The sequence below is a fragment of the Dama dama genome, chromosome 18 (genome assembly GCF_033118175.1).
Source record: "Dama dama isolate Ldn47 chromosome 18, ASM3311817v1, whole genome shotgun sequence".
NCBI lineage: Eukaryota > Metazoa > Chordata > Mammalia > Artiodactyla > Cervidae > Dama > Dama dama.
Genome location: NC_083698.1, coordinates 52,987,394 through 53,000,053, shown reverse-complemented (window position 1 = coordinate 53,000,053; position 12,660 = coordinate 52,987,394). Strand labels below are relative to the sequence as shown.

The window sequence follows — 12,660 nt, the reverse complement described above, 5'->3', positions numbered from 1 at the left end:
GTCTTCACAATCTTATCCACTACCCCCTACCCCAAGCCTGCTCATTGCCACAACAAGCATCAGTTTGGACAAATGCACTGGGAAAGGTGGAGAGAAACTTTTTTCTACCAACCTTATTTTCAATCTTATTCTTGCTTCATTTTCAATTCCACTATCAAAGAGAAGGAAAGGGAAAACTTCATTATCCAACACTACACTCATTATCCAGGACTCACTCCTGTCTTTTACTATCTAGTGAATGTTTTGCCTCTTCCTTCATTCTACTCCAATTTATTTTCTTCTCTGCTGTCACTCCAGAAGAAACCCACGCTTCACATAGCTCTAAATCAGCAAATCATTCCTATTATTCCACGGACTGCCCCATTCTCATCAATTTACGTCCTTTTACCCAAGGTAAATTCTAGGGCTATTTCCTGCTTCTCATTTTCCCTCCCACTCCAAGAACATTTGGAGACATCATTAGGCTTTGAAGGGGGGGGGGGGGGGGGGAGGGACACTCATCTCATAAAATCTGTTAAAATCTCATAATAAAATATGTTTGGTACTAATGATGAACTATCCAAACTTCAAGCAAGTTATTTACTATTTTTAGGACTCAGCTCACTCATGTGTAAAAACGAAGGAAGTCATTTAGATTATCACTTGAACATCTGGCTGACAAATTTCCGAGCACCATTGACAGGGGTTCTGAAACTGCATATCTGAGGTGGAATGGAGTAATTTTCTAAAAGGCATCCATATGAGTCTACTGTTTATTCATGTTGGGGAATCACTAAAGTTCCTTCTAGTTTAACATTCAAAGATTCTATGCTGGAATTTTCACTGTATTTTCTGATAGGAATATTGTTATAAAAGGAGTACAGTTTCCGTAATTATTGGTATTACAGTACAGGCATGTTACTGATTAAATAGGCCTTTGTAACCTGACCCAGCACCATTTGTATTATTATTTTATAAGCAGAGAAGACCTGCAAACGACACTGTAATGACAGTAAGACCTCAAAGTAAAGCATTAAATTAGTAAAGCACTAAATTAGTAAAGCATCAATTCTTTGGTATTATTATGTGAAAAATCAGACTTTTTCAGGCGACTTTTTCACAGATTTTTGTCAAATCACAAGTCTTGACCTACATGTCAGAAATAAAGATAGAAAGGGCATGCTTTTCAGGATCTTTTACTTTGCTAGTTCACTGATGGGGCTTTATATACCATTAAAACCCAGAGAAGTCTAGATCATTGGTGGAATTCAGGGCATTAAAACACCTAAAGAACAGTCTCATTCATATGCTTACAGAATGCCAGGACTTTACCTGCCCTAAAGCAAACTGTATCATTCACTTATGAACTACATGTATCTATCCTAGCTCTGGTAACTTCCAAATACTAATTCTCGTTATAAACAAGCATTCCCTTGGTTAATATTCAGGCTTAGACACATGCTTCAACATGCGGGAACTAAGAATAAACAGCACTTTCTGAAGACAGGATGACACAATAGTAGTATATTTAGTAGAACCTAATTTTTGAATGAATTAACAATGGATAATCAAATCATTATAAAAAGGTAAAAATGAATTATATGCTATTCATTTTTTTCTTTAAAAAGAGGTACTTGCTTAAGTTTGTACAAAATACACGATAAAGTGTGTCCATTTATTTCTTCATTTTTCCAAACAACACAAGAACCTACTGAATGCCATTATGTAAGTGCATTCTCTGAATATCAAGAATGATGCAATCGTTGCTATGGTAACTACTCATTTTATTGAATAAATTGTGCGTTGGGGTTAAAGCATTCTTTTAAAAAACAAATTTCAATGTCTCAATATGCCTGATAAGTCTCTATTGCTAACTATTAAAACAATAACTAGAGGCTATTTTTTAGGATTACTTTTTAAGCAGCTATTTAAAAATCGAGCCTTGAGTTGTCAAGGGGAGAAAAACTTTAAAGTTTGAAAAATGAAACACATCACGTACATTCAAAAGAACAAGAGACACTTAGTTATACTCTTCCAGAGTAACCGAAAAGTGTTTGTAACTCAAAAGTAACATTATCTTAGCTATCTGTTCCTTCCCACTGTCATAATTTTGCTTCTGATCCAAGCTTAACCAAGTATAAGACAACCACTACAAGACTGCCGACTTCTTAATATGCAATTAAGCTAAAGCCAGAAGAAAGTAAAAAAATTATCCCTCGTTTTGATCTTTAGAAGAAATGTCTCCTGAGCACAGGAAAAAACTGGGAATTTTCACTGTCAGTTTCTTATAAAATAGTTCTGTTTAAAAAAAGCCTGTATTTTAAAACACCAAGTATAACTGTAGATCCCAACTATAAACACTTCTCAGGTCCAAGCAAAAGCTACTATGGCTTCTCCTTTGCTCAAGATCTTTCATAAGAGGGGTTCCCAGCGATGGCCTGTTTCGCGGGGTACCCTTAGGAGGCTTAGTAGTTGCATACTATTCATATCTAAAGAATATTTTGAGAATCTGCCCCAGATCTCTCTCTCTCCCGCCTAAATAAACACTAAGATCCAGCATTTAATAAAAGAACGGGATGGGGGGGCGGGGGCCGGGGGGGTGGCAAGGATGGAGCCCCTCCCCCTTTTAACAAGGTGAAGTCCAGTCAGCTAAAAGCCCTGCTGACTTCGCAGCCCTGGAAGCCAATGCGAGGAAGCTCTGGCCCGGGCTAAACCCGCAGGAATGAGGTAGTAAGAAGAGGGTCAAACGCAACAAATCAAACAGGCTGATCAAAGCGCAGGGTGGTCAACTCGCGCTTCTTCCAGTCCACCTTTCTCGAATGGATTTCTACCTGACTTCGTGTTTGAGCTGCTAGTCTCTCGTAACGATCGACCTCCACCTCCTGTGTGAGGGTCTGGGTGCTTGTGTGTGTGGTGACAACAATCTCAGCACCCAGGCTGGGGACAGGGGATGGGGGAGGTGGGGACTCGGCTCCTCCACAGGCCTGGAACTCTCCTGAAGGGCCTTCGAAGAAAAGGGGGCGGGAGGAGGGTGCCTGAAGCCGAACCGAGGACTCGACCGAGAAGGGGGCGTCCTGGCCTGGGAGAGCGGCCCTGGCAGGGGCTGACGTGCAGCTCCTTCAGGTTGTAATGGTGGCCCCTTGGGGGAGGGGAGAGGTTGACAAGGGGCCGGGGGCGACGAGGCCTCCCCTTCCCCCCGCTCCATTCGCTGTTTACCTTCCCGGTACTTCTTGCGGAGCCGCCGGTGGACGCTCTTTACCACCCCGGAGAGCTTCTCCTGCTCCAGCTTCCGCTCCTGCTCCCTAGGCGGCGGAGTGCTCGCGGGTCCGGCCCCGTGCCCGCGAGCGGCGCTTCGGCCGCCGGGCCCCGGCTCCATGTCGCTGCCGCCGCCGCCGCCGCCGCCCCTCGGGCCCCCGCAGACGCCCGCCTGACGGAGGAGGTGGGGAAGGAGGAGGCAGCAGCGGAGGCAGCAGCGGGAGGAGGCAGAGGAGTCCGAGCGGCTGCCGAGGAGGTGGCCACTTACTCAAACGCACAAGCTGATTGGTGGAGTCTGGAGGGCTGGGAGGAAACGGAAAAGGCCAAAGGCCAATAGACGGAGAGCGCTAGGCCGCACCCGCTTGTTTGGGAAGGCGAGCAGCTGAAGGAGGCGGGGCTTGCAGCTGAGGTTGCTGAGGCAGTGGGAGCTCTAGGCCCGACAGCTCCTCTCCCTTCCCCGCCGCTCCAGGGATCCTGTGCGCAGGCGCTGTGATGAGGCCACGGGAGACGCGCTGCAAGCCATGCGCTTGCGCGACTGAGTTTGCTTAGGTTGGGCATCTTTCTACCTCCCGGCTTTCTCACGTCTTCGAGCCATTTCCCCTCCTGAGAGTTACATTCTGGTGTGATGCTGTCAGGGTCCTCTATCTGAGACTCAGCTTCACCTTGTCAGTTGTTGGTTCCCTTTAGCTGCGTGGCCCTGAGAAGCGCTTAGGAGGTGACTTGGGAGCACGATAATTTTACATTTTAAGGAACCCAGGCATGGATGCTTTGGTGGGCACAAGAAGAGGTCTGGCTACCAAGTGCGTGCGTCCTGAGTTGTGCCCGGCTCCTTGCAACCTTATGGACTGTAGCCCGTCAGGCTCCTCTGTCCATGAAATTTTCCAGGCAAGAATGCTGGAGTGGGTTGCCATTTCCTACCTCAGGGGATCTTCCCGACCCAGGTATCGAACCTAAGTCTTTGGTATTTACAGGTGTATTCTTTACCACTGTGTCACCTGGGAAGCCCAAGCACTGTTTAATTCAAGAGCCAACAGTGAATGATGCCTGTAGTGCTAGGGTTGGGCAGAAAAACATGGGAACTGGGGAAAGGAGAGGGGCAATAAAAAGCAATATAAGATGGAGGAGGGGAAAGGAAAGCTAGAGAATCCATAACAGATGCCCTGGAGGACGTCTGTGGTGGCCCGGGTGTCAGAGAAAGCCTGCCTTGGTCTAATTCGCATCAGAACTCTGAGCACTTTTAATGTTGGCATGGGTAACTTGACGCCTTTTAAATGGATAGGTTAATCTAGGCAGAGTGCCTAAGTGGATTTGGCAACCTGTTCTACCTCCCTCCTCTTATCTCTTCTCATAGTAAGCTTATGGGGAATATGGTTACTGACTTCTGTCCCAGAAAGGTGGAACACTGCTTGAGAGAGAGAGAGAGAGCATTAGCTTTCAAGTGGTACAGAGGCTGCTGGAGTTTCAGAGATTCAACCAGCCGAGGGCCCTTAATGAATTGTGTTAGGCTGTAGTGTTCCCACCCCACCCACCGCACTGCAGTTGTTGGTTACATGATGTTTGGAAATTGTTGCAGTAACAATCTGATCAGTAATTTTATAAATATAAATGAGGCCTGCATTGTGTAACCATTTTGTATGCCACCTTTTGAATAATGAAGATCTTGAAAAAGGTAGCGTTATACCCTCTCCAGAAGACAGGAGGAGCGAGAGTGTGGAAGTGAAGGGAGAAGATTGGTGAAATTTAAGATGAAAAATATGTCCCTACCCTCAGTGAAGAAGAAGATCAAACACAGATAAACTTCATAAGTAGTTATGAACTTAGTTATGAACTAAGTTATAACTCCTCATGTAGTTATGAGGAGAAATTACACAGACATGCCTAATAAAATAATGCGTGCATGCTAAGTTGATTCAGTCGTGTCAGAGTCTTTGATTTGAGAACCTGAGGACCATAGCCCACTAGGCTTCTCTGTCCATGGGATTCTCCAGGCGAGAACAGTGAAGTGGGTTGTCATGCCCTTCTCAAATAAAATGAGAACATGGTTTCTTATTTGGGGTGGGGGGAGATTTCATTTGGGAAAAAGAGGAACTTGAAAAGACAACATCGTTTCGCTCTTTCCGTATTTTAATATTTATTGAAGGCAGAAAGAGGTACAAATATTTGAAAGTTATAATCATGGTAAAGAGAGCATTAAATTTCATTTATACTGAATTGGCTTCCCTGGTGGCTCAGACCACAGAGTCTTCCTGCAATGCAGGAGACCCAGGTTCAATCCCTGGGTTGGTTCAATCCCTTCTCCCCTGGAGAAGGGAATGGCAACCCACTCCAGTATTCTTGTCTGGAAAATTCCATGGACAGAGAAGCCTGGCGAGCTACAATTCATGGGGTCGCCAAGAGTCGGACACGAGTGAGCGACTAACACACACACAATCATAAAGAGAGTATTAAATTTCATTTGTACTGAACTGTAGTTAAAAGAATTTTTCCCTCCATGCTACTACTAGCACATGAATTTGTCTGTGTGTATGTGCACTCAGTTGTGTCTGACTCTTTGCAACCTCATGGACTGTTAAGAGTCAGACACGACTGAGTGACTGAATTGAACTGAGTATAGAAAAATATCCTTGGCAAGAAAAGTAACTTGTCTTCTTTGTTCAGTTAAGTTCAGTTGCTCAGTCATGTCCAACTCTTTGTGACCCCATAGACTACAGCACGCCAGGCCTACCTGTCCATCACCAACTCCCAAAGTTTACTCAAACTCATGTCCATTGAGTTGGGGATGCATCCAACCATCTCATCCTCTATCATCCCCTTCTCCTCCTGCCTTCAATCTTTCCCAGCATCAGGGTCTGTTCAGATAAGTCAGTTCTTCATATCAGGTGGCTAAAGTATTGGAGTTTGAGCTTCAGCATCAGTCCTTCCAATGAACACCCAGAACTGATCTCCTTTAGGATGGACTGGTTGGATCTCCTTGCAGTCCAAGGGATTCTCAAGAGTCTTCTCCAACACCATAGTTCAAAAGCATCAATTCTTTGTCACTCAGCTTTCTTTATAGTCCAACCCTCACATCCATACATGACCACTGGAAAAACTGTAGCTTTGACTAGACAGACCTTTGTTGGCAAAGTCATGTCTCTGCTTTTTAATATGCTATCTAGGTTGGTCATAACTTTCCTTTCAAGGAATAAGCGTCTTTTAATTGCATAGCTGCAGTCACCATCTGCAGTGATTTTGGAGCCCCCCAAAATAAAGGGGGTTCTCGTGCCTTGAAAACCTCATGAACAGTATGTCTTCTTTGTAAGGAAACTAAAGTCCCACAGACAATGAGAAGAGTCAGCATGTAAAAATAAAGTGCATTCTATTTTCAGTATGAATTCAAAACATATTAATTGATGATGAAAAGTGAACTTGTAAAATCCATATCAAAATCTGGGTGGTGGCACTGAGCTAGCAAATGGAAAAATTCTGGGCATACTTTGCAAAAGTGTTGTACTTTTCATTGCTACATTTATTGAGGTTTCCTGTAGGAGGGAGAAGGTGACAGGATGGAAATTAGGGTTCTTTATCGAAAGCATTAATCCTTGGTATTTTTTACTCCTCTTTGACCCTCCTTATCATTAAAATCTTAAAAGCAATTAGGTTTTAATGTATAATAGAAGTATTAGTATTAAATTTATATTTATAAAATTCACAATGGTGTACAATAGTGCAAAAGACTTGTTATTATTGAAGAAAGAGATATTCCAAGCTGGGCAAATATTCAGCTCATGGCTATTTAGAAATAGAATTTTTAGCAATTCAGTTGAAATAAGGACAAGAAAAATAAAAAGCTGTATTGTTAAAAATATTTATATATTATTTTTATAGCTTTTACCTATTAATATAAAAATACCCATGAAGTTAAGTATTTTTCTTCTAGTAATTCAAGCTTTCAAAATGTAGATGTATCATTAATTTGGCACATTTAGAGAAACTGTTGAAAAGCTCTTGCTTTTCATATTTCATTTCAAATCATAGAAACTTTTTTTTTTTGGAAAATGTATTTAATGTTTTGTTAGAAACAAACATAGCAGAGAACTGGCAAGAAAAAAGAAATTTTAGTGGTGTATTTTCCTTCAGCATGACAGATCATAACTTTAGATTTCTTTCTATTTATTGAAAATAACATTATTTTCTTTAAATATTTGTTTATAGTTACTGATACAATGTCTTCCCTGCAATTAACATATCTGCCAACATAAAAATCTTTAAAATAACACAGATTAACTGTCTTTTCAGAGTTAATATGTAGAATATGTTGACTAGTATTAATTACAGCAAGTGGTAACCATTAACTATTGCCTCACAAATGCAACTATAAAGTTTACAATATTTTTGTGAGATACTAAATATAAAGTTCATTTAATTACCACAACAAGGCTAATGTAGGAGGAGATTTACCTAGGAAATGGGAAGTATTCTTCCAGGTGATGGATGTTGTCCTTATAATAAGAGTAGGACTGAGAGATTTTCTGAATCTTGATTCCATCTTTATGTTAACTACCAGAGCAAGGTTAACTATCAGAGCAAGGACTGAGAGATTTTCTGAATCTTAATTCCATCTTTACGTTAACTACCAAGCAAGTTAACTACATTAACTCAGATTTTCTGAGTCTTATTTATTCTCCTTTTAATGTGAATGAAAAAGTTGGGTTAGATTAGTATTTTTCAAGTTTTTATGTTCACCGTGACTCATAGTAAAAAATGCATCTTACATCAGGGCTTGGGATATATGTATATCCCAAGCCCTGATGTAAAATGTGTATATATAAATATACACTGTATATACAAATATAAATATATCTTATACATATGTATAAGTATATATATATTGTACATATACATATATAGAGACACACATATATAATAAGGATGACTGTTTTATCACCAGACAATACTTACCTTCCCTAAGTGCCATCCATGGTGATATTTACAATTCTATTTTAATTTTTAAAAGTTTGGAGCACACTGCATTGATTTTTATGGTGTTTTAATGAGTCATGGCTTAAAATTTGGAAAACACTGGTGATTTAAAAGATCCCTTTCAACCCCAAACCATCGTAATTCTATGACTCACATTGATTTTAAGAATGCTTTGTGAGATGTACCTTGCCATGTTGAGGCTTCTCCGTGCCTTTTAAACATCATTTTTATGTCTGGGGAATTTCCACTATTATGAATGCAGGCTCAAATAAATGACTAGACTCTGCTAATCATATTCTCTGGAATGAACTGTCTGTTCAGAAAAGAGCAGAACAATGAAGCAAAAGCTACAGGGAAACTTTTGTTTTCTTGAGTGAGACTGTGCTGGTGTGGGTCTTTTAGGATAATAGCAACCAAAGTCCTATCTTCTATTGTCCAACATTTGCCCTTTAAGCCAAAAAACAGTGAAGTGAGAGCTAACACATTAGTAGCTGACAGTGAGATCTGACCTAGCACATTAGTTCCTGGGTCTGACTTAGGTGTAGATCCAGGCTGGGTGGTCTGTAAGTCTTCCTCACTGGTCCTTCTGGAGATTGAGGGGACAACTGACATCCTTTAAGAAGTGCCTTGTCTATTTGAACAGCTGGAGTGAGCCCTGTTTTTTGCATAGAAATGTCTAGTGAAGAAACATCTCAGAAGAGAATTAGTTGACCTGAAGGCAGTTTTCACTAGCCTTCACTGTGACTTTTGGTGATCTGTTCTCTATTGGGTTCCTCACCTTCCTCTGTTGCAATGATGGTGACTTGTTCTTACTTCACAGTTGTCTGAGTAAAAGAAAATCATAAACTGAAAATGTTTTGAATAGTTAAAAAATCACAAAGGCAAATAAATTTGATAGGTATCATTTGTTTTTAAGGGACTTGATAAAATTTTCCTGGATACTGGAAGCTAGATTTAGACTTTCTTTTATTGAATGTGCATCAGTCTCCCTTTAGATTTTAATAGCTTGTCACTGAATCATCTTTTGTTTTTCTTTTCCTAAAGGAAAGATCTTTAGAAAACACAGATCTCATCCATAGATCTAGTACACAGATCTCATACTAGATCTGAAATTACAAGATGTTATATGTCAAAGAAGGAAGCAACCACAATACATTTCCCAAAGTCAACTGTATTTCCCCATAATTTTAAAAATACAATTAGAATTTTTTTTGGAAAGCCAAAAGTTCCAGCCGTAACATTTTAATAAAAATGATATTTCTAATTTACAAATTCTTTATTCTAAAACTGAACTTCAACAATTCTTCTTTTATTCAGTAAAGATGTATTCAGCCATAGGTCAAAAGTCTCAGTATTGCTAGGATGTCAATTTTCCCTAAATTGATATAAAGATTACACTGTTGGTGGGAATGCAAACTAGTACAGCCGCTATGGAAAACAGTGTGGAGATTTCTTAAAAAACTGGAAATAGAAGTGCCATATGACCCAGCAATCCCACTTCTGGGCATACACACTGAGGAAACCAGATCTGAAAGAGACACGTGCACCCCAATGTTCATCGCAGCACTGTTTATAATAGCCAGGACATGGAAGCAACCTAGATGCCCATCAGCAGATGAATGGATAAGGAAGCTGTGGTACATATACACCATGGAATATTACTCAGCCATTAAAAAGAATTCATTTGAACCAGTCCTAATGAGATGGATGAAGCTGGAGCCCCTTATACAGAGTGAAGTAAGCCAGAAAGATAAAGAACTTTACAGCATACTGACACATGTATATGGAATTTAGAAAGGTGATAACGATAACCCTATATGCAGAACAGAAAAAGAGACACAGAAACACAGAACAGACTTTTGAACTTTGTGGGAGAATGTGAGGGTGGGATATTTCAAAAGAACAGCATGTATACTATCTATGGTGAAACAGATCACCAGCCCAGGTGGGATGCACGAGACAAGTGCTCCGGCCTGGTGCACTGGGAAGACCCAGAGGAATCGGGTGGAGAGGGAGTTGGGAGGGGGGATCGGGATTGGGAATACGTGTAAATCTATGGCTGATTCATATCAATGTATGACAAAACCCACTGGAAAAAAAAAAAATAAAAAAAAAAACTGATCAAGAAAAAAAAAAAAAAAAAGATTAAAGGTAACCCCAATCAAAATCCAAGCCATTCTTTTGGTAGAAACTGACAAGTGATTCTAAAGTCCATATGGGGGGCGGGGGGAGGGGGGAACACAGCAAAAACCAGAAGATTCAAAACAACTTTGAAAATGGAGAACAAAGCTGGAGATCTCAAGACTTAGTATATGGCCAAAATATTCAAGAGTGTGTATTGGCTTAAAGAGAAACAAACAGATCAATGAAACAGGAAAGAACATTCAGAAATAGACACATACATGTACAAATAACTGATTTTTCCACAAAGTTGCAAAGCTGACTTGGTGGAGAAAGGATACTGTTTTTGACAAATGTTACTGGAAAAATTGGACATCTATGTGCAAAACAATGTCCTTCATCCCTACCTCATACCATTTATAAAAATTAACTGAAAATAGAACACAGACCTAAATATAAAACCTAACACCAAAACGTTTAGATAAAAATCTTTATGACCTTGAATTGGGCTAATAATTGGCAAAAAGTTCATGGAAACGTGCTCAATATCATTGGTCATTCAGTTCAGTTTAGTTGCTCAGTCGTGTCTGACTCTTTGCGACACTGTGGACTGCAGCACGCCAGGCCTCCCTGTCCATCACCAACTCCCGGAGTCCACCCAAACTCATGTCCATTGAGTCAGTGACGCCATCCAACCATCTCATCCTCTGTCATCCCCTTCTCCACCTGCCCTCAATCTTTCTCAGTATCAGCGTCTTTTCAAATGAGTCAACTCTTCACATCAGGTGGCCAAAGTATTGGAATTTCAGCTTCAACATCAGTCCTTCCAATGAACACCCAGGACTGATCTCCTTTAGGATGGACTGGTTGGATCTCCTTGCAGTCCAAGGGACTCTCAAGAGTCTTCTCCAACACCACAGTTCAAAAGCATCAATCCTTTGGTGCTCAGCTTTCTTCACAGTCCAACTTTCACATCCATACATGACCACTGGAAAAACCATAGCTTTGACTAGACAGACCTTTGTTGGCAAAATAATGTCTCTGCTTTTTAATATGCTGTCTAGGTTGGTCATAATTTTCCTTCCAAAGAGTAAGTGTCTTTTAACTTCATGGCTGCAATCACCATCTTGCAGTGATTTTGGAGCCCAAAATAATAAAATCAGCCCCTGTTTCCACTATTTCCCCATCTATTTGCCATGAAGTGATGGGACCAGATGCCATGATCTTAGTTTCCTGAATGTTGAGCTTTAAGCCAACTTTTTCATTCTCCTCATTCACTTTCATCAAGAGGCTCTTTAGTTCTTCACTTTCTGTCATAAGGGTGGTGTCATCTGCATATCTGAGTTTATTGATATTTCTCCCAGCAATCTTGATTGGTCATTAGGGGAAAGCAAGTTAAAATCACAGAGCTACAACTACACATCAATGCTAATGACTAAATTTTAAAAGTTTGCCCATACCAAGTATTGGCTTGGACATAGAGGATGGAGAATTCTCACACAATGCAGGTGGAAATGTTAAATGATGTGATTACTTTGGGAAATGGTTTGACACTCTCTTAAAGAACTATACATACACCTACCATATGACCCAGCCATACCACTCCTAAGTATTTATCCAAGAGAAATGAAAGCATGTATCTTTATAAAGACATACATGAATGTTCACAGAAGCTTTATGTGCAAGAGTCCCAAATGAAACAAATTATTTTTTTTTTTGAGTGCTGTGTGTTTTTATTTTTTTTTCCATTTATTTTTATTAGTTGGAGGCTAATTACTTTACAATATTGTAGTGGTTTTTGCCATACATTGACATGAATCAGCCATGGATTTACATGTGTTCCCCATCCTGAACCCCCCTCCCACCTTCCTCCCCATCCTATCCCTCTGGGTCATCCCAGTGCACCAGCCCCAAGCACTTGTCTCATGCATCCAACCTGGACTGGCGATCTGTTTCACACTTGGTAATATACATGTTTCGATGCTGTTCTCTCAGATCATCCCACCCTCACCTTCTCCCAGAGTCCAAAAGTCTGTTCTGTACATCTGTGTCTCTTTTTCTGTCTTACATATAGGGTTATTGTTACCATCTTTCTAAATTCCATATATATGCGTTAGTATACTGTATTGGTGTTTATCTTTCTGGCTTACTTCACTCTGTATAATGGGCTCCAGTTTTATCCATCTCATTAGAACTGATTCAAATGAATTCTTTTTAATGGCTGAATAATATTCCATTGTGTATATGTACCACAGCTTTCTTATCCATTCTTCTGCAGATGGGCATCTAGGTTGCTTCCATGTCCTGGCTATTATAAACAGTGCTGCGATGAACATTGGGGTG

General features: G+C 40.6%; 1 protein-coding gene across 1 annotated transcript in view; it reads right to left on the bottom strand.

Annotated features, from left to right (window-relative positions):
- The window catches only part of BMT2 (base methyltransferase of 25S rRNA 2 homolog), a 78,572-nt gene extending 75,209 nt beyond the window's left edge, over window positions 1–3,363 (bottom strand). Inside the window, exon 1 of the mRNA XM_061165332.1 lies at window positions 3,196–3,363. Within this exon, the coding sequence (XP_061021315.1) occupies window positions 3,196–3,355 (160 nt within the window). The 5' untranslated portion in view covers window positions 3,356–3,363. The remainder of the gene's footprint in view (window positions 1–3,195) is intronic.
- Window positions 3,364–12,660: the final 9,297 nt, after the last annotated feature.